The sequence below is a fragment of the Oryctolagus cuniculus genome, chromosome 1, assembly GCF_964237555.1.
Source record: "Oryctolagus cuniculus chromosome 1, mOryCun1.1, whole genome shotgun sequence".
In the NCBI taxonomy this organism is placed as follows: domain Eukaryota; kingdom Metazoa; phylum Chordata; class Mammalia; order Lagomorpha; family Leporidae; genus Oryctolagus; species Oryctolagus cuniculus.
The window spans coordinates 168,155,237-168,176,361 of record NC_091432.1 but is presented as its reverse complement, the minus strand read 5'-3'; the positions used below and the strand labels follow the sequence as shown (position 1 = coordinate 168,176,361).

The following is a 21,125-nucleotide window of genomic DNA, read 5'->3' as shown; positions in this document are numbered from 1 at the left end:
TACTCTGTCTTATTTTCACAGCTGCACCAGGAAGGTTTTTAAACCTGTAAGCTTAAGCTTAACTTTTGACACCCATACATATACAATTTTAACTCTTCATTCCCCACTCCTTGTTGTGAGGATCTCTAATCTTAGAGATTATTCGTTTTTGTCTCTTTTAATGTGACATATTGTTGTCTTACAACCATGAGTTTAACATTTTTAACTTGTTCCCACATGAAGGTGATGAGTCTATTTTACACATAAGGTCCTATGGTTACAATTAGGAGTAGAACAATTAAGGGTCCTGTTAGGGCTGACAGTAGAGTAGTAAGCCATGGGGACCGGCCGAACTATGACTCAAACCATCCCTGTTGAGTTTCCCTCTCCCGTTGCCGTTTTTTCAGTCATTTTTTTGAGTTTAGCCATGGCGTTTCTAACCACCTCAGTTTAGTTGACATAAAAACAACATTTTTTTTTTTTTTTTAGGGCCGCGCATAACCCACCCCCATGAAAATGAGATTTAACCCCCCCGCCTGTTCTGTAATACTGAAATGCAGATACTGGGCTGCATCTGGGAGATTGTGGAAGATTTGTCAGGCAGAAGGGGCGGGGACCCCCACCTGGCAGGTTATCAGGTAGAAGGGGGCAGGGCAGGATGCAAAGGCCAGGCTGCCCGTGAAACATTGTCAGGATGACTGAGATGCAGATGCATATGCTGGACACATTAGGCCTTTATGTCACACACACATAAGCTCATAACTGACTTTCTGCCTAATATTTTCCCCTCAAGAGGTAATACCCAAAATTCTTCTTTGGGATTATGGATGGAGTTCCGTTTTCTGTAACTTCTTCGAAGCTGGCATGTGGGCGTCGAGGGGGATTTGGGTATTTCCTCTTGCTACCTGTCTTATGGTGTGCAACTGTGGCCTTGGAAAGACTGTGTTGCTCGGTCCAGAGGGCTGCTCAGGTTGTCCAGTGGAATGGGCTGGAAGCCTTGCCTGATGACCATTTGGAGTTCAACAGCTTTTAGTCTGTTAGAGACAAAACGAACAAGGGCATTAAAAACACACGGTGCAAAGAGAAGCATCAAGATTGCAGAAGTTAGTGGGCCAAGGAGAGGAAATAGCCAGGATTTCCATGACCAGATGTCAGGCCAGAAATCCCAGCTCTGCTTGGCCTGGTCCTGGAGCTGTTTAGCTTTTTCCAGGAAAAGTACAAATCTGGGTTTGTGCCTGTCTAGTCTGATTGACCCAGAGACAATTTTTTTTTTTTTTTTTTTTGATATTTAGTAGCCAGTTTTGCTAGGAAGTTAAGCCAATGTACAAGACTAGAGTCTCAGGCTGGGAAAAGGACAGACTAATGAATTATTTACATTTAACCATTTATATTATGGATTATTGTGCACACCCCTTAAGAGATAGGCCCTTTAAGTCCTCAGTGAGGACCTGTTCAAATCGGTGTAGGGCTATCTGAGTTAGCTGTTACCGAAAGCCCTGTTTTTAGGAACTGGCAGGGAGGGCTTTCTAAGCTTAATGTTATTGGATAGACTTTTAAGGCCTGGCTGGGTGTGTGAGGCCCAGACCTATCCATGGGGACATGTTTAGAATAGTTGAAATCTGAATTTGGACTAAGGCATTAAGAAATTATTAATTTAGTTAGATGTGATGATAGTATTTCATTTCCGTAGAATGCTGAAGCATTTAGGTGTGAACTGTTATGATGTCTGTAATTTGCATTAAATTAGTCCAGCCAAAAAAATATGCATACACAAGAAGCAAATATGAAAGGCCTTCAAAAAGACTGTGTAAAGATGTAATAAAAAGATAGGTGAAATTTTCATGAGTGTTTTTAAAGATCCTTTGCACAGCCAAGTGACAACTGTTGTTACTTTTCCTAACTTTAAGAGAATAATTTATAATCAGTGAGGAGTAAAGATAAATTAAAACCCACCAAGAGCTTTTTTGTCTGGCCTTTCCTTACTATACCTCAAGTATTAAAAAGCTAATGATTTCCACACGGTGGTGTGAACGTCCTCTCATTACTCTACCAATTACTTTGTGTATGAGGAGATCTACCTGCTATGCTACAATGCCCACCCCCAAATAATTGGATTCGATTACTTTTGCCCCAGATGAATTCCATGGCAGAGGGAGGATAGGGTACGATGATTGAGCTGCTGTGGGAGAGCCCAGAGAAGATCTGCATTCATTCCCCATCTGAATGCTAAAGTCACAACCATGCAGATAGGTCTGGGCCCACAGCTATGTGTGGTGTGAACAACATGTGAAATATAATAGGAACAATAGAAATCTGGAGCCAGAACTTCAAATTTTCCTTGGTTCCAGAAAGGAATGGAAGACTCCATGAGCAGATTCTAAAGTAACTGAGCTGAAGACAGGTTTAGCAAGGTATCATTGGTAGAGGCAAAAGGGTCTGTAAAAAAGAAAAACAGTGAACTCCTTGACAGGAATCAAAGGTGGATGTGACACATCTCCTGAGGAGGGATAAAGGGACATTTTTAAATTCCAATTTATTACAGTGGCGTTAATTTACCAAAAAATGTTCCATATAAATTTCTGTATGTTAACAAGTTAGAGCTTACAGATAAAAGTTGAAATTTGGCATCTTAATTATGTATACCTAGTACCAGAAGGAACGGTAAACATTGAAATGTGTTTGGCATGATGCAACGGGAAGTCAAACATCACTGGTCATGTGAGTCTAATCACAGGGAAGCAATAGGTCCTGATGACACTATCTCTCTACAGTCATTAAGTAACCTTAATACTCAGATGTACTCTTTTCCCCATTTCTAATAAGCATATCTTTACAAAATAAATTATGCTTCACCATTAAAAAAAAAAAGAGATCTGTTTGTTTCTAAAGTTGATCTTTTTTATTTATTATTTTTTTGCCATACTACGTTATTGACAACTACATTTTTTTTAAAGATTTATTTATTTATTCAAGGAGCCAGCGCCATGGCTCACTTGGCTAATCCTCCGCCTGAGGTGCTGGCATCCCATATGGGCACCGGATTCTGTCCTTGTTGCCCCTCTTCCAGGCCAGCTCTCTGCTGTGGCCCAGGAAGGAAGTGGAGGATGGCCCAAGTGCTTGGGCCCTGCACCTTCATGGGAGACTAGGAGGAAGCACCTGGCTCCTGGCTTCAGATTGGCGTAGTTCCGGCCGTAGCGGCCATTTGGGAGTGAACCAACAGAAGGAAGACCTTTCTCTCTGTCTCTCTCTCTCACTGTCTGTAACTCTACCTCTCAAATAAATAAATAAAATCTTTAAAAAAAGATTTATTTATTTATTCGAAAGTCAGAGTTACACAGAGAGAGAAGGAGAGGCAGAGAGAGAGAGAGCGAGAGAGGTCTTCCATCTGCTGGTTCACTCCCCAGATGGCTGCAATGGCAGGAGCTGCACCAATCCAATGTCAGGAGCCAAGAGCTTCTTCCAGGTTTCCCACATGGGTGCAGGGCTCAAGGACTTGGGCCATCTTCTACTGCTTTCTCAGGCCATAGCAGAGAGCTGGATGGGAAGCGAAGCAGCTGGGACTTGAACTGGTGCCCATAATGGATGCCAGCAGTGTAGGCAGTGGCTTTACCCGCTACACCACAATGCTGGCTCCAAGAACTACATTTAAAAGCAGTGGTTGGGGAGCTGACTTTTCTCAAGGCACAGTCTATAACTGAGATGTATTTCCATAGTCAAGGACTTTGTATCAAAAAAAGTGTAGAAGTGGTCCATGGTAAACTGTCAAACATGGCTTCAGCATTTATACAGATATATACTCACCTAAAAATAAAGAAATAATGTTGTAAATCAGTAGTATTTGGTAGTAGAGAAGACAAACCTGAAATCTAAATCTAAAGAAATTGATGGGGCCAGTGCTGTGGCATAGGGTAAGGTCGCTGCCTGCAATGCCAGATCCCATATGGGCACCAGTTCTAGTCTCAGCTGCTCTACCACTTCCGATCCAGCTCTCTGCTGTGGCCTGGGAAAGCAATAGAAGATGGCCCAAGTCCTTGGGCCCCTGCACCCATGTGGGAGACCTGGAGGAGGCTCCTGGCTCCTGGCTTCTGATTGGTGCAGCTCCAATGCAGCTTCGGACGTTGTGGCCAGCTGGAGAGTGAGCCAGTGGATGGAAGACCTCTCTCTCTCTCTCTCTCTCTTGCTCTTGCTGCTCTCGCTCTCTTTGCCTCTCTGTAACTCTGCCTTTCAAATAAATAAACAATTCCTTAAAAAAAGAAATTGAGGCCAAGGAAGGTGATTTGCTTAAAATTATACACAATACTAGTAGAAGATGGAGGAATAAAACTATTTCCCACTTAAAAAAATGCCTCCAAGTGGACATATCTGGATAAAACATGGAGCTTCATTGTATAGTCTGTACTACAATCCTATGGCATCACTAATGGGTCATAAATAAATGGAATTCTTCAAAGATTATGCATAAATAGTTTGTCATCATTCCTTTTATCTCATTACAATTTAAAATGCTTCTGAGAAATTTATTTGCTATTTGTTCCGTGCATTTCTTTAACATGCTATGCAGGGCCTTCCTTGCCCAGTCCTAAGCTGTGCCACATCAGAGACAGGGGAAGAGGAGACCGGATCAGCAGAAGCACCAGGGTTCTCAGACTCAGAGCTCCTAGAGTTTCTAGAGCTGGAAGATGCCCAAGAGTCAAATGCTTCACTTAGCAAGCCTGGCCCGTCTTCTGAACTCCCTGGGAAGAATGGAAAGCCCAGAAGCTTACAGAACTGCAAAGGAGGACTGGATATCTCATCACCCACGCGGAGATTCCACCTTCTATATTTACATGTCACTGACCGTCTACTCAGAACTGGCATGATCTGCAAATGGCACACGGAAAGGAGCTTCCTGGCTTTGTGACACCTGAGACAGCAGCTGTTTTGGATACTGGTGCCAGCATCCATCTAGCTAGAGAACTAGAACTTCATGATCTTGTGATTATCCCCATCACCACTGTATAGCTAAGGTGGGACTCAAGACACGCAGGCGCCCAGTGCACCCTCTAGAAGCTCAGAAAAAGGAAGACTGTTTTCAAGTCAGCCTATACAAGTGTATCTTTGATGCCATAGTACAAGGGAAAGTGACCCCTGCAAGTCTCATCAACCACACCAAACTGTGTCCAGACACGCCACTGGGGCCTTCAAGGGCTGCGGCATGCCCAGCAGGGAGGCTTCACTGTGAAGTCTGGGTGACCTCATGGAACTGGTGTTCTTATCTCTCCCCCATCAGACCTCCCAGGTACTGCTATTTGGAAGCCTGAGTGTATTCGCCAAGAGACTGTCACTCTACTGGGTACAGAACTTGCAGCCTTTGAAGAGAAAGAGGTGAAAGGCAAGGTGGCCTCCTGGAGGGGCCGCTGAGCGCCTCAGTGGGTTGACATAAAAGAGGCTTGGAAGTGCCGGACAAGCAACTGTAGAGACACCTGCAAGGGGAAGACGGGCCGTGGAGTGCTCAGCTCCACGCTGGAGCCTCAGCCACAGAGCCAAATGAAACGGAAGGACTGCTCTCAGGGGTGTCGATCCCTCTGAAACCCTCATATTCCTGAGTAAGAGAGGACCCATCGCTAAGCCTTGCTTTCGTGGACAGTGCTCTTATTTTGGTTCTTTTTATATTTCCTAAACCTGCAGCCACATCCAATCCAGGAGCAAGGCTCAGGGATGAGTGGGAGAGATACAGGGTTACCCATGGATCTTTGCTGTGGGTTACCAAGATAGATGCTCACAACTATGGCAAAGGTATCTCCTTGCAAATGTCATTTTCCTGAGAAAAGTCTCCAGTTCCTGATAAGTTGTCCCTATTTTTTCTTATTCAAGGCTGTCTACATTTATAAAATAAAGTGGAAACATGTCAGGATCAAAAACCACTTTAGTTAGCTGTGTGACTATTACTTCAAGGGGAATCTGTTGGAGTCATACTTTAAATCTGGGAAAAGCACAGCCTCTCTGGTGTCATGGCAAGTCAGGGGAGAGTTTCGATCAGGGGAGTGACTTGATCTCATTCACACTCTTTAAATAGGACTACAGCTTTGCTGTAGATAATGCACCATTTTGGAGAAGGAGAGTCAGTTGGCAAGATCAGGAATGCCAACATCAGGCAGAAATGTCTTTGCAGAAATGATGGTAACTTGGATTGGAGTGATGTGGCTAGTGGAGGTGAGAAGTGTTCTCTTGAGGGTTTTGTATATATTTTTTAAATTAAAAAAAAAAAGTTTCTTTCAGGGTGGGTATTGTGGCACAATAGGTTAATTCACTGCCTGAGACACTGGGTTCACGTCCTGGCTTCTCCACTTCTAATCCAGATCCCCGCTAACATGTGTGGGGAAGTAGTGAAAGATGGCTCAAGTGCTTGCCAGCTCATGGCTCTGCCAGCCATGGAAGACCTTGGTGGAGTTCCAGGCTTCTGACCTTGGCTTGGCCCAGCCCTAGCTGTCTTTCCCTCTGTCACTCTGCCATTTAAATAAATAAATCTTAAAGTTTCTCAAACAGCTTTACTGAAGTATAATTTACATACAAAGGAGTGTTATAAGTGTATGTATATGTATGTAAAACACAGACTTTCAAAAGTATACAGTACAATTCAGCGGTTTTTAGTATAATCACAGAATCATTCAACCAACACCACTATCTAATTTTGGAACATTTTCATTACTTTAAAAAGTAACCATAGTCATTAAAAAAAAAAGCCCCTATTTCCCTTTCACTCTCCCTCCAGCCCCTGGCAACCACTAATCTGCTTTCTGTCTCTGTCAATTGTTTATTCTGAACATTTCATATAAATAGAATCAATATGTGGTCCTTTGGAACTGGTCTCTTTCACAGAGGTAATGCTGTCCAGGTTGACCTGTGTTTTAGCCCATATCAGTACTTTTCATTTTTATGACCAAATAATATTCCACTGTAAAACATGTCATATTTTGGTTATCCATGCATCAGATGGACATCTAGGTTGTTTCCACTCATTGGTTATTATGAATAATGTTGCTATAAATACTCTTATAAGTTTCTGGAAATACATGCTTTCAATTTTCTTGTAGGAGTGGATTGCTCGCTCAAATGGTAACTCTATTTTAACATTTTGAGGAACTGCCAAACTGTTTATCAAACATACTATTTGTGAATACTTGCTCCCACTCTGGGTTGGCTTTTCAATTTCTTGATAGTGTTTTTTGAAGCACAATTGCTTTGATGTAATTTTGAAACACAAATTAATTTGAATGAAGTCCCACTTATTTATTCTCTTACTGCTTATGCTTCAGGGTGATATCTAACAAACTACTGCCTAGTCCAAGGTCACAAAGATTTACATCTCTGCTTGCTTCTAAGCACTAAATATTTTAGTTCTTATATTTAGGTCATTGATCCATTTTGAGTTAAATTTTGTATAAGGTATGAAGTGAGGCTCCAAATTAGTTTTTTTATACATGCACATCCAGTTGTCTCTAAACAATTTGTTGGAAAATTCTCCACTGAACTGTCTTTGCACTATCAAATAAAATCGAATATAGTTGTATCAGTTTATTTCTGGATTCTGAATTCTATTTCATTTTATCTCCTCTGTCAGTGCCACACAGCATAGAATACTGTAGCTTTGTGATAGTTTTGAAATTAGGAAGTATGAGTCATCCAACTTTTCTTTTTCAAGATTTTTTTCTATTCTGATTTCCTTGTATTTGCACATGAATTTTAGGATCAAATGACCCATTATTGTAAAAAAAAAATAGGTAACTAGCATTTTGGTAGGGATTACATTGAGTCTATAGGGCCATTGGGAGTATATAAACATCTAATTAACAGAATTTTTCTAATCTATGAACACAGCATGTCTTTCCATTTATTTAGGTCTTCTATATTTTGAAAGAAGACCTCAGAGGAATTACTTACAGGTTGGATATATATAATTTGTGAAAAATAGAGAAATCCAGGAAAATTTGGTGCTTGAGTCACTAGGGTAATGGTGGTACTCTTTATTCAAAGGTAGATTGAGGAAGAAGCAGACCATGGAGGAAAAACTGAATTGTATGTATGGTATATTTGTTAGAGAGGTTTCTTAGCCATCCAAGTGGAAGTATTTAGCAGCCAGTGGGATAACAGGTTGTCCAGAGTTTGCAGCAGAATATAAATTTAAGAGTCAGCAATGTGTATGTGTTACGTAAAGCCAACGCATGACATCACCTACACAGAGACAGGGAAAGTAGTGTCTGTGGACTGAGATAGGGGCATCCTAACATTTATCCCAGCCTGTGAGGGGAGGGCACCAGCAAAGAGAGAGAAGAGTAAAATGGCAAATGGCAATGCTTTTTAACTGTGTCCTCCATTATTCTCCATATTCTGACACTTTGATATCCAGGGCCTTGCTGACCACGAGGGGCTGCCCTTCCCAGAGTTAGCCAGTTCCAAGAGATAAAAACTTGCCCATGAATTCTTTCCATTGCAAATCAGCCAATCCATTGCACCTCCCCCCCTACTTCCTCTGCTGGGGGCTTTCACATTCCTTGCCACTATTCACCTGTCCTAATTACCCCAATAGCCCAGGCAAGAGGAATCTGCTTTAGAGGACCTTGCTGGGGTCATACCATTTCCACATGGCCATGTTGGCATCATCTGGAGCCCTTGACCTTCTTGCCCCACCCAAACCTGGATCCTGGAGACACTGTTGTTCCCTGCTCCAATGACCCTAAGTCCATTCCTAGATCTGCGTGGCTTCTTGCCCAGATCCAACCAGCAAGGGTGGACGTTGCTGCCAGTATGCACATCCCGACACCTGGACAAATCCACTGCTTTGTTGGTGACAATGCCTTACATAAATCTGCAACACTGTCCCCCTCTCCACCCCCAGCATTCACAAATCTCCTGACCCATCTCTTTTGTCCTCCGAAGTACACACTGGCATCTAACTACTGTATCATCTACTTTATTATATGATTGCCTAACACCTTCCACAAGAATATGAGTATCTTTGTCTTACTTAGTGCTTTACCTTCAGCCCTCATAGCAGTTAGAAGGCACTCACCTAATGCTTTTTGAAGGTACACAACAGGCAGAATAATATTTGTTTATTTATTTTTTGACAGGCAGAGTTAGAGAGAGAGAGAGACAGAGAGAAAGGTCTTCCTTTTTCCATTGGTTTACCGCCCCCCCCCCCCCCCCCGCCACGTGGCCGCTACGGCCGGCGTGCTGCACCAATCCGAAGCCAGGAGCCAGGTGCTTCCTTCTGGTCTCCCATGTAGGTGCAGGGCCCAAGGACTTGGGCCATCCTCCACTGCCTTCCCGGGCCACAGCAGAGAGCTGGACTGGAAGAAGCGCAACCGGGACAGAATCCGGTGCCCCGACCGGGTATAGAACCCGGTGTGCCGGTGCCGCAGGCGGAGGATTAGCCTAGTGAGCCGTGGTGCTGGCCAGAGAATAATGTTTTGGATAACCAAATCTGACCTGGTCTCCTGCTTGCAATGATCCCAGTATTTACAAAGTAAAACTGCCCCTCCGTGTTGCCTGCAAACCTTGCCTGCTCTGGCCCCTCCCGCCTCTCCCACACAGAAATCTGCACAGCACATGTGCTTTCCACCAATAGGACCTCACAGCTTCTTGGAGAGTTCTAGTCTCATTTTCTCTTGCTTTTAAACTATTTATTTAATGATTTGAAAGGCAGAGCTGCAGATAGACTGACTATCTGCTGGTTTGCTGCCCAAATGGCTACAATGGCCAGGCTGAAGCCAGGAACCAGGAACACCATCTGGGTCCGCCACATGGGAACTCCCCAGCACTTGGGCCATCCTCTGTTGCTTCTGAGGCACGCTAATAGGGAGCAGGACGGAGTATGGCAGCTGGAACTCGAACTGATGCCGATACGGGACGCCGGCATCGCCCACAGCAGCTTCACCTGCCACGCCACAACACTGCCCCTATTTTTTTCTAAAGTTACTTTTCCTTTGACCTCATTTTTCTCCTGAGCTTTCAGAAAATCATATTGCATTACAAAGATTTGATAAGTGAGCTCACATTCTTCCACATTAAATACAAGCCTTTCCTAACTGCCTTAGACTGTCCCTTCTGCCTTAGTTGTACCCACCTCACCGCTAATGTTAGCAGTGAACTTGATACTGTGTGCTGTTACACTTCTGTCTTCTCTGCCAGGACAGGAGCCCTTTCTAATCAGGTCCTCATAACTGCTTGCTGACTGGACAAAGAAAGGCGTGCTCGCGTGCATGCCAGTTCACATCCCACTCAGGAATCTGAGGCTACCGGCCCCTAGTTAGGGCCTTCCTTGGTTGGAGAAACAGAAACCTCAATCTGTTTACTTTGGCTTGGATCTAAGAACAAACTGACCATCAGCAAGATCCACTTACAATGGAATAGGTTGCTACTAGGGTGGGGAGATCATTACTCCTGGAATTATTTAAGCAGAGTGGAAGCTGGGGCTACTCTAAGAGGTGGAAGGTGACTCTTTTTCAGCAGTGACATTTACAAGTTAATTTACAAGATTTTCACCTAAGAGAATGCTTCCACAGGTAAATCAATACCCTCACCAGCCCTTCTCGTAACAATAGTCAATGTGGGTACCCCTGCCTTTGGGGTTCCTCAGGAGGCCATGTTTCCTGAAAGAGCACTTTTTAGAGCCATCACAGTTGAGGAAGTGTGTCCAGTCCAGCTCTCTGCTGTGGCCTGGGAGGGCAGTGGAGGATGGCCCAGATGCTTGGGTGCCTGCACCTGCATGGGAGACCAGGAAGAAGCACCTGGCCCCTGGCTTCAGATCAGTGTAACTCTGGCCGTAGCAGCCATTTGAGGGGTGAACCAATGGAAGAAGACCTTTCTCTGTCTCTCTCTGTCAAAAAAAAAAAAAAAGAATTGAGGAAGTGTGAACTCTTTTATACCTAGGCAGGCAAGGCCTGCATGGAGAGTGCCTGTGACGTGCAGGGCCAGAATCGATGAACTCATCACACTACTTAGAGAATCCACGTGTCAGGAACTCTAACCAAACGAGCATGGCGATGAGTCTTCTCCAGGAGACAGAATGGACATATTACAACAACCATGCCGCTTCTTTCATCCCCCACTTGTGCTTTGTAAAGAAATTTATTACATGGGGTCGGTGCTGCGGCATAGAAGGTTAGGCCTCCGCCTGTGGTGCAGGCATCCCATATAGGTGCCAGTTCAAGTCCCCGCTGCTCCACTTCTGATCACAGCTCTCTGCTTTTGGCCTGGGAAAACAGTGGAAGATGGCCAGAGTCCTTGGGCCTCTGTACCCACTTGGGAGAAATGGAGGAAGCTCCTGGCTCCTGGCTTTGGACTGGCCCAGCTCAGGCCATTTTGGCCAATCTGGGAGTGAACCAGTAGATTGAAGACCTCTGTCTCTCCCTCTCTCTGTCTATAACTCTGCCTCTCAAACAAATGAATAAATCTAAAAAAAATTACTATCTATTCCTGTATGACTTTGTATTTTTATCTTCATTGTAAGGGGAAGAGGGTAGAAATTCTATAATCATCAAGTTCTCTACTTGTGATTAGGTCCTTGGACAAAATGCATGAAAAATACTAGGTAAATAGTAAAGCATCCTTCATATTCATTGCCATTATCACTTACGGAGTGACTAATGATCTTTGGTCTAAAAACTGTGCATATTCTTATATGACCACTTCTTTCATTAACTCCACTAAGATCTTACCCAGTAAAATCCTACCCAACCTGTACAGCAGACTCAGGGTCACTGCGGTCTGAGTCCTTCCCTGGGCCTGCCACACAAGTCTGCAGAGCTGTTGTATCTTCAGGGTATTCTTTCCACCTCGTATTTAATGGCTTATACTCACCTTACCCTCTAGTCCAGTTTTAGCTCTCGTCTGCTTATTTCTACATAAGAACTCACGTTAGTTTACTTCACTTCACTGGGAAGTTGTACCTTTCCAAAGAAATCAAGAAAACCTCCATAAATTCTGAGGAGACATTAGTAAGCAGAAAATAGGAAAAACTTTTGCAAGAAAAACTTTCAAGAGGATCAAAAAATCAGAATAGGTGCTAGTAGTTCCATTGCTTGGTTGTGGTTGGCCTAGCTGTTTGCCGCTTCTCCTGTCTGTTGGAATGTATTTGCAAACTAATCAACAAAATGAGATTTGTGCACCTTCAGTAACGTACGGAAGCTTTAATTCTTGCAGTCAAACATTTACTTGGTATTCACTACGTGCAAGCCCTCGCACACAGGGTAAATAAGATACAGCAGGTGCTTTTAAGACATTCTCTCGTCTGTAGAGTAACTGGGGCATATACTGTGGAAATATAGCAAGAATCCCAGCAAATTATTCCTTTGGGTGATAATAGCCAGTATAAAGATCATGCTTAACACTTTAGTCTTCACTGAACATTCCCAGATGCATCCCATTCAGTTCTTCTCGCTCCCTAAGTGTCTATAAGTGAAGACCCAGATACTGAACTGTACATAGGAAGTGTAATTAGCGATGTTTTAAGATGATTTGATTTTCTATGCTTTTGGACAAGAACTGCAGAGTTTGCCTCAGGTCCTGCTACTCCTCATTCTATCGTACCTAGCTGGAGTCACATATTTTTGTCACCTAATGGTCCTTATAAGCAATAGAGTTTTTAGGGGCTCTTAGAGCCAGTGCCCTTTTATGTGTATGCAATTAAAAAAAATGATTTATTTACTGGGGCCGATGCTGTGGTGTAGTGGGTTAAGACGCTGCTTGCAGTGCCAGCATCCCATATGGGCACCTGTTTGAGTCCCGGCTGCTCTACTTCCAATCCAGTTCCGTTCTAATGTGCCTGGGAAAGCAGTGGAAGATGGCCCAAGTACTTTGGCCCCTGCATTCACATGGGAGACCCAGAAGAAGCTCCTGGCTCCTGGCTTCAGATTGGCCCAGCTTTGGTTATCACAGCTATGTGGGGAGTGAACCAGAGGATAGAAGTTATCTCTCTCTCCTTCTCTTTTTTTCCTGTAATTCTTTCAAATAAATAAATCTTTTTAAAAAGTTTTCTTATTTATCTGAAAGGCAGAGTTACAGAGAGAAAGAGAGGGAGAGACAGGGAGAGAGATCATCCATTCACTGGGTCACTCCCCAAATGGCCACAAAAGCCAGGGCTGGGCCAGGCCGGAGCCAGGAGCTTCATCTGGGTCTCTCACGTGGGTGGTAGAGGTCCAAGCACTTGAGCCATCATTGACTGCTTTTTCCAGGCAATTATCAGGGATCTAGATTGGAAATAGAGCACACAGGGCTCAAACTGGTGCCCACATGGGATGCTGGTGTCACAGTTGGTGGCTTTACCAGCTATGCTGCAACGCCAGCCCTGGGTGTATAGTTTTTTGTTATAATTATTTCTCCCGTACTGCATCTGTGGTATGAACTGCCTGTACCCTTAAGATGTCATTCTCCTTGATTCAACAGGGCACTGAAGTCCACACCGAATCTCAGTGTTTTAGTTAATGAACACCAAGCACCCACCTTTTGCAAGTCTTTGTTACAGCTGAGAGCATTCATGGAAAAACTCATCTAAGGGCTCCTGCCACTGAAGACACTGTAACATAGGTAGGTGGTTAGAACTCACACACGTGAAATATAGAAGGAATGATACAAGTGCAGAAGCTGTGGAAATGGACTAGAGAAAGGCAGACTGGGAGAGGGCTGGGAGTTGAGCTGGGCTCTGAAGCATGGGTAGGATTTGGAGAGTTGACGCTGTCCTGTGGGCCTTGCAGATGACCCAAAAGTAAAACCTCAGAGGGGCAAATGCACAGGTACCTTTAGAGGACCAGCAGCAGACAAACTTCGCAGGAAATTAGGGCTGAGATGAGAATGTCAAGGGCTTAATGTCCGGCAAAGCTGCCAAAGGAGAGACGGTAACAGGCAGTCAAAAACTGTGTGATTATATCCAAGGAGTGTTTGAAAAAGACTGAATCTGGTCGGCGCTGTGGCTCACTAGGCTAATCCTCCGACTGCGGCGCCGGCACCCCAGGTTCTAGTCCCGGTTGGGGCACTGGATTCTGTCCCGGTTGCTCCTCTTCCAGTCCAGCTCTCTGCTGTGGCCCAGGAGTGCAGTGGAGGATGGCCCAAGTGCTTGGGTCCTGCACCTGCATGGGAGGCCAGGAGGAAGCACCTGGCTCCTAGCTTCGGATTGGCGCAGCGCCGGCCTAGCGGCCATTTGGGAGTAAACCAATGGAAGGAAGAGCTTTCTCTTTGTCTCTAACTCTGCCTGTCCAAAAAAAAAAAAAAAAAGAAAAAGAAAAAGAAAAAAGAAAAACAAACCACAACCAACCAAACAAACAAACAAAAAACAAAAAGAAAAAGAGTGAATCTGCTTTTTCATCAGGTATACAAGGTAGGCAGTGGGGAGCTAGAATTGAAGGCCTGTCAAACTCTGGGCCATTGTATTCATCTATATGTTTGGAAACAACGCCTGATTTAGGGTCCAAAAAGCGAAGCAAAGGAGAGTAAGAAGAAACTGGCAGAACTGACAAAGCAATAGGCAACTAATCAGCCATATAGGAGAGAAAAAGAGTGGTAATAATATTGACTTTTTTTTTAAAGATTTATTTATTTATTTGAAAGGTAGAACTACAGAGAGAGAAGGAGAGAGAACTTCCATCCACTGGTTCACTTCCCAAATGGCCACAAATGCCAGGGCTGGGCCAGTTTTAGGCCAGGAGCCAGACGCTTCCTCCAGGTCTCCCATGTGGGTGCAGGGTGCCAAGCACTTTGGCCATCCTCCACTGCTTTCCAGGCACATTAACAGGGAGCTGGATCAGAAGTGGAGCAGCCAGGACTTGAACTGGCACCCATGTGGGATGGTGGAACAGCAGGTGGAGGCGTAAGCTTCTACACCACAGTGCCAGCCCCCAGTTGACATGGTTCTCAGGCCACACTATCAAGGAAACATGCAACAAGGAGGGCAGGGGATTAGAAAGGCAGCAATATTGGATGAGTAGCTGATTTTAGAGGAAAGACATTGAGTCGAGTTCGGGTCATGAGGTCATAATGCAAAGAACTCCAGAAAAATGTAGGTCTAGTGCTGGGAAAATAATTTAGGGCTAGGGATAAAGAAGTTATTTCTATTATGGGAATGTTAGTTGATATTGGAGAAAGAATGAACTGAGGAGGAGAATAGAAAAAGAGATTGAAAAGAGCACATCTGTGCTCAAGAAGGTACCAAGATTTGGAGAGCAGGACTGGAGGACAAGTGGAGCAGACAGGGACAAGGCAGCCAAAAGAGACGGAGAAGCTTCCCCACTGCAGTATCTGAGTCAACAGAGAAAAGCTTCCCTAAGCCGGCATGGTTAATAATAGAGATAATAAGAAGAACAGAGCATCAGCCTACAGTGGGGTTAGAGGCAGCTGGACAGCATTGTGGGGTGACAGGTGGGAGCGCCTTTCAGATTGCTTTATCTATCCTGGAATTCTGCCGTGTGATGGGTAGGAGGCCTGCTGCAACACAGCAGGGTATGAATGAAGTCAGACTGCAATTGTCCCACCACAGGGTAACCCAGGTATGCAACAGTGATGGCCTGTGGTATATTTGGACATGGACATGTGCAATAAAAATGACAGGCCACAATCTAAGTCACTGTCCAGTGTATTTTACAGCAAATCAACTCTGAAGCATGACCCCTATTACTGTCTCTGGGGACATTTCTACCATCTCCTTTTCAAATCAACCTCAAACTGCCTCCTGAGTATTACACCAACACTTCATTTTTGATGATTCACCTGCCATTTCATGAAAAACATCCATTCAACAATTCAACCAACACCCAATAAGCAATACGTATATCACGGGGCCCTGGGCCAGGTATTTGGGACTCAGAACCGTGAGGGGTGGCCCTTGCTTCTGAGGAGTTCCAGTTCAACAGAAAGGCTCACAGACAGGAGAAACCCAAGGGGAGGACACCAGGAAGCAGCACAGAAGGGTCAGCTGTTGAGGAGAGCTCAGGTAACAAAGGCAAAAAGACCAGGTCCTGAGAGGCATCCCCTCGCTCGCAGGCTCTCAGGAACATCCAGGTCAAGGTTGAAGAACATTCAGGTCAATGCGCACTGGACTCCGTACATGACTCTGGATCCCTGCTTACACAGAATGCTTCTACTCTGCCTTTGGTCATCTTGTGTCTATCACCTCTTCCACAGAGCACTGAATTGTAGGCTTAGAAGCATTCTGCTCACTAGGTAATCTCACTCAGGCTTCTTCCCCTCCCCACAAATCCACTGCCCTCACCTTCCATGTGCATCAGGTGGGGAGTACTAACTAGCAGCAGTTACGGGTTTTCTTTACTTTTGCTATGATCCTTTCATGTGCAAAGATAAGTCTCTCATTAGACCCCAAAACATGTTTTTGCTAAGTAATGGTTACCTTGGAAAGATCATGAAATAGTTTTTTTTTTTTTTTTTTTTTTGACAGGCAGAGTGGACAGTGAAAGAGAGAGAGAGACAGAGAGAAAGGTCTTCTTTTGCCGTTGGTTCACCCTCCAATGGCCGCCGCGGCTGGCACGCTGTGGCCGGAGCACTGCACTGATCCAAAGCCAGGAGCCAGGTGCTTCCTCTGGTCTCCCATGGGGTGCAGGGCCCAAGCACTTGGGCCATCCTCCACTGCACTCCCTGGCCACAGCAGAGAGCTGGCCTGGAAGAGGGGCAACCGGGACAGAATCCGGCGCCCTGACCGGGACTAGAACCTGGTGTGCTGGCGCCGCAAGGCGGAGGATTAGCCTAGTGAGCCACGGCACCGGCCAATAGTTATTTTCTTAACGGCACACTTGTAGAGCACAGTGTGTAAACTCCAGCCTAGAGCACTGGCTGCCTGGCAAAAGGATAATCACACACAGATGTCAGTTGTAGGAAAACAGACTTCTAGGTTCTTAACCGCTAATCAATCCTCTGAACACTCGAGGCTGAGAGGTAATCCCAAGAATAAATTGTTTCTCAATACGAGCTTTCGGAACAGAAACGCCTCATCTCATAAGCTGTCCAACAAGAATAATAAGCTCAGGGGCAAGGAAGAGAAATTCTACTTGGGGGACCAGAAGAAATTAGCTGTGTGCACAAGCACCATTTCTGAGGATACGGAGAGGTCTGCCCATCCATGGCCTCATCAGGGTCTACAGCACAAACTCACAAAGAATGAGAAAATCTCAACGCATCCCGTAGTCACCTCCAGGCTTGATGCAGCTCCTCAGGCAAAGATGACCAAGAAAACAGCTGCTGTTGTATCCGGTTCCCTTAAAGACAACATTGCGAACAGCGCAAAGAGAAAACAAAACCATCAACATGCAGTGGTTCCAGCCCCGGATTCTCTCCAGCTGGGACATAGGAGGATTGCAACAGAAAGTGGTCAGACTTCGGGTTAAGGTCTGTTAAGCAAGAGGAGGAACAGTGAGCTCATGTCTATCCAGCTCAGCTTCCCTGAGGGCAGCTCCAATCAGTACTGGTTCTGAGGAACTCACAGCCATTCGGTTTTGTTTTTGGTATCACCTCTTTTTTTTTTTTAAATTTTAAATCGTATTTTTTTTTATTTTAAAATTTAGTTTTAGAATTTTCCTTTATTTACCCACATTCTTCTTTTTTTTTTTTAACTTTTATTTAATGAATATAAATTTCCAAAGTACAGCTTATGGATTACAATGACTCCCCCCCAACTTCCCTCCCACCCGCAACCCTCCCCTTTCCCTCTCCCTCCCCCCTTCCATTCATATCAAGATTCATTTTTAATTCTCTTTATATACAGAAGATCAGTTTAGCATATATTAAGTAAAGATTTCAACAGTTTACACCCACATAGAAACACAAAGTGAAAAATACTGTTTGAGTACTAGTTATAGCATTAAATCACAATGTACAGCACATTAAGGACAGAGATCCTACATGAGGAGTAAGTGCACAGTGACTCCTGTTGTTGACTTAACAATTTGACACTCTTGTTTATGGCATCAGTAATCACCCTAGGCTCTTGTCATGAGCTGCCAAGGCTATGGAAGCCCCCTGAGTTCACCGACTCTGATCATATTTAGACAAGGTTGTAGTCAAAGTGGAAGTTCTGTCCTCCCTTCAGAGAAAGGTACCTCCTTCTTTGATGACCTGTACTTTTCACTGGGATCTCAAATGCAGAGATCTTTCATGTAGGGTTTTTTTTTTTTTTTTTCCAGAGTGTCTTGGCTTTCCATGCCTGTAATACTCTCATGGGCTTTTCAACGAGATCCACGTGCCTTAAGGGCTGATTCTGAGGCCAGAGTGCTGTTTAGGACATCTGCCATTCTATGGGTCTGCTGTGTATCTCACTTCCCATGTTGGATCATTCTCTCCCTTTTTTATTCTATCAGCTAGTATTTGCAGACACTAGTCTTGTTTATGTGATCCCTTTGGCTCTTAGTCCTATCATTATGATCAATTGTGAACAGAAATTGATCACTGGGACTAGTGAGATGGCATTGGTACATGCCACCTTGATGGAACTGAATTGGAATCCCCTGGTATGTTTCTAACTCTACCATTTGGGGCAAGTCAGCTTGAGCATGTCCCGAATTGCACATCTCTTCCCTCTCTTACTCCCACTCTTATATTTAACAGCGATCACTTTTCAGTTAAGTTTCAGCACTTGAGAATAACTGTGTATTGATTACAGTATTCAACCAAAAGTATTAAATAAACAAAAAAATACTAAGAGGGATAACGTATTAAGTTGTTCATCAACAGTCAGGGCAAGGGCTGATCAAGTCACCGTTTCTCATAGTGTTCATTTCACTTTAACAGGTTTCCTTTTTGGTGCTCAGTTAGTTGTCACCGATCAGGGAGAACATATGGTATTTGTCCCTATCGCCTCTTCCTGCAGGCATCCCTGGAGCTTGTCCTCTGGCGAAGCTGCTGCACACGCAGGAGCAGGAGAAAGGGGAAGAGAGGACATGGCGGGGTGGGGGGGAAGGTGGGCACCACAGGCTATGCACCCGAGGCTGTCCATCAGGGCCTCTGGCAGTTTCCTAGGGCTGCCACAGATGGGCCTACAAATGGTGGGGCTCAAAATATCCTCTCACAGTGCTAGAAGCCGAAGCTAAAGCACCACAGGACCACGCTCCCTCTCTCAAGGCTCCAGGGCAGGGCTGCTCTCCCACCCCCACCCACCCTCTCCTGACTTCCTCTTCCAGTGGCCCCAAGGCAATGCTTGACATGCCTTGTCTCATAGCTGCCTTCCTCCAACCTCTGCCTCCATTGTCACCTGGGGGTTCTGCCCTCTCTTGGCCTCTCTTCTAAGGACACTGGCTGCTACATTAGTGCAGCCACTCTCACCCAGTACAATTTCATCTCAATTACATCTGCAAAGACTCAACTTCCAGATAAGATCACACTCCAGTGTTTCAGGTGGATATCAATCTGGGGAGACCCGATTCAACCTCGTGTCATTCTTAAAACAACTTGTCATCTAAATACTGTTAGACCCATTTCACACCTGGGAAATCAGTTGAGATCAAGCAATGTCTCCTTCGTTACATGGATGAATTTGAACTCGAGGCTCTCAGGCTTCATAACCTGGTTGTACGCACTGGTGAGATCATCAGTATGCATATCACAGTGCAGAATTTTATGACCTACATTCTAATTTTCCATTACCAAGCATTAATGTAACAATGGAAGTTTTGGTTACATACACACACACTGATTTACCTTTGTTTCTCAGGGATCTTCTGTTATTAAGTGTACAAAGCAAAGGGCCAGCCAGCAGCATGAAGTTGGTCCGTGGTGAGATTAAAGCCAGCAGGCAAGAAAGGGCCAGGCTTAGAGCGGGGTCTGGATGCCCAGTCTCCTTCCTGGCCACCATTCTGCTCCAGCTCATCAGGTCGGGGCCAGCAGCCAGAGGGTGGGGTCCATGCCCTCAGCCAGGGTCTGTGTCTTTGAGCAGTTTTCTAGAGCTTTCTTGGGCTCTCTGAGTGCCTGCCTTCTCCTTCTGGCTTCTTCTTCCCTCCCTGGAACAGGGAACGAAGTGGTCTGCTAACTCCCCTGGGAGGGGCTATCCTTGTCCTCGCTCTGGGGACCTGCTTCTCCTCCACGGCTCTAGCAGTTGCCACGCTCTGTCCTTGGCCCTGGTCTGACCACAGTGGCCGTGTGGCCCTGAGAGTCTGGTGTCCATGGAATCCACAGTCCCCTCTGCCAGAGCCAGGCACAACACACCCCACGCCCCACAATTTCCTCTCCTCTGTGAACTTCTGGCTGGCCCAGACCTCTCCATCTTGCCTTTATGCAGCTCACTTTTTTTTTTTTTAATTTTTTTGACAGGCAGAGTGGACAGTGAAAGAGAGAGAGACAGAGAGAAAGGTCTTCCTTTGGCTTCACCCTCCAATTGGTTCACCCTCCAATGGCTGCCATGGCTGGCGCACCGCGCTGATCCGATGGTAGGAGCCAGGTACTTATCCTGGTCTCCCATGGGGTGCAGGGCCCAAGCACTTGGGCCATCCTCCACTGCCTTCCTGGGCAACCGGGACAGAATCCGGCGCCCCGACTGGGACTAGAACCCGGTGTGCCAGCGCCGCAAGGCGGAGGATTAGCCTAGTGAGCTGTGGCGCCGGCTCAGCTCACGTCTGTTTTTCTTCCCACCTGGTTTAAATCACCTGCCATGCGCACCAATTACTTTTGTGAAGAAACAAAGATAATTTTTTTAAAAATGTATTTAATTGGCCAGCACTGCAGCTCACTAGGCTAATCCTCCGCCTCCGGCGCCGGCACACCAAGTTCTAGTCCTGGTTGCTCCTCTTCCCGTCCAGCTCTCTGCTGTGGCCCTGGGAAGGCAGTGGAGGATGGCCCAAGTGCTTGGGCCCTGCACTCGCATGGGAGACCAGGAGGAAGCACCTGGCTCCTGGCTTCAGATCAGCACGGTGCGCCGGCTGTAGCAGCCAGAAGGAAGACCTTTCTCTCTGTCTCTCTCTCCTCACTATCTAACTCTTCCTGTCAAAAAAACAAATGTACTTATTTGAAAGTCAGAGTTACATTGAGACATAGACAGAAAGGGAAAGGTATTCCATTCACTGGTTCACTCCCTAGATGGCCACACAGGCCAGGCCGGGGCCAGACAAATCAGAAGCCAGCAGCTTCATCTGGGTCTTTAACGTGGGTGCAAGGGTCCAAGTACTTGGGCCATCTTCCGT

At 45.3% G+C, this 21,125-nt stretch overlaps 1 protein-coding gene and 1 pseudogene across 1 annotated transcript in view; one reads left to right on the top strand and one right to left on the bottom strand.

Moving 5' to 3' along the window:
- Positions 1–17,305, bottom strand: part of LOC100356848 (programmed cell death 1 ligand 2) — a 67,113-nt gene extending 49,808 nt beyond the window's left edge. The window contains 1 exon segment of the mRNA XM_051858232.2: positions 17,150–17,305. Within this exon segment, the coding sequence (XP_051714192.2) occupies positions 17,150–17,267 (118 nt within the window). The 5' untranslated portion in view covers positions 17,268–17,305.
- LOC103348110 (exonuclease V-like) lies at positions 4,535–5,547 on the top strand (annotated as a pseudogene).
- Positions 17,306–21,125: the final 3,820 nt, after the last annotated feature.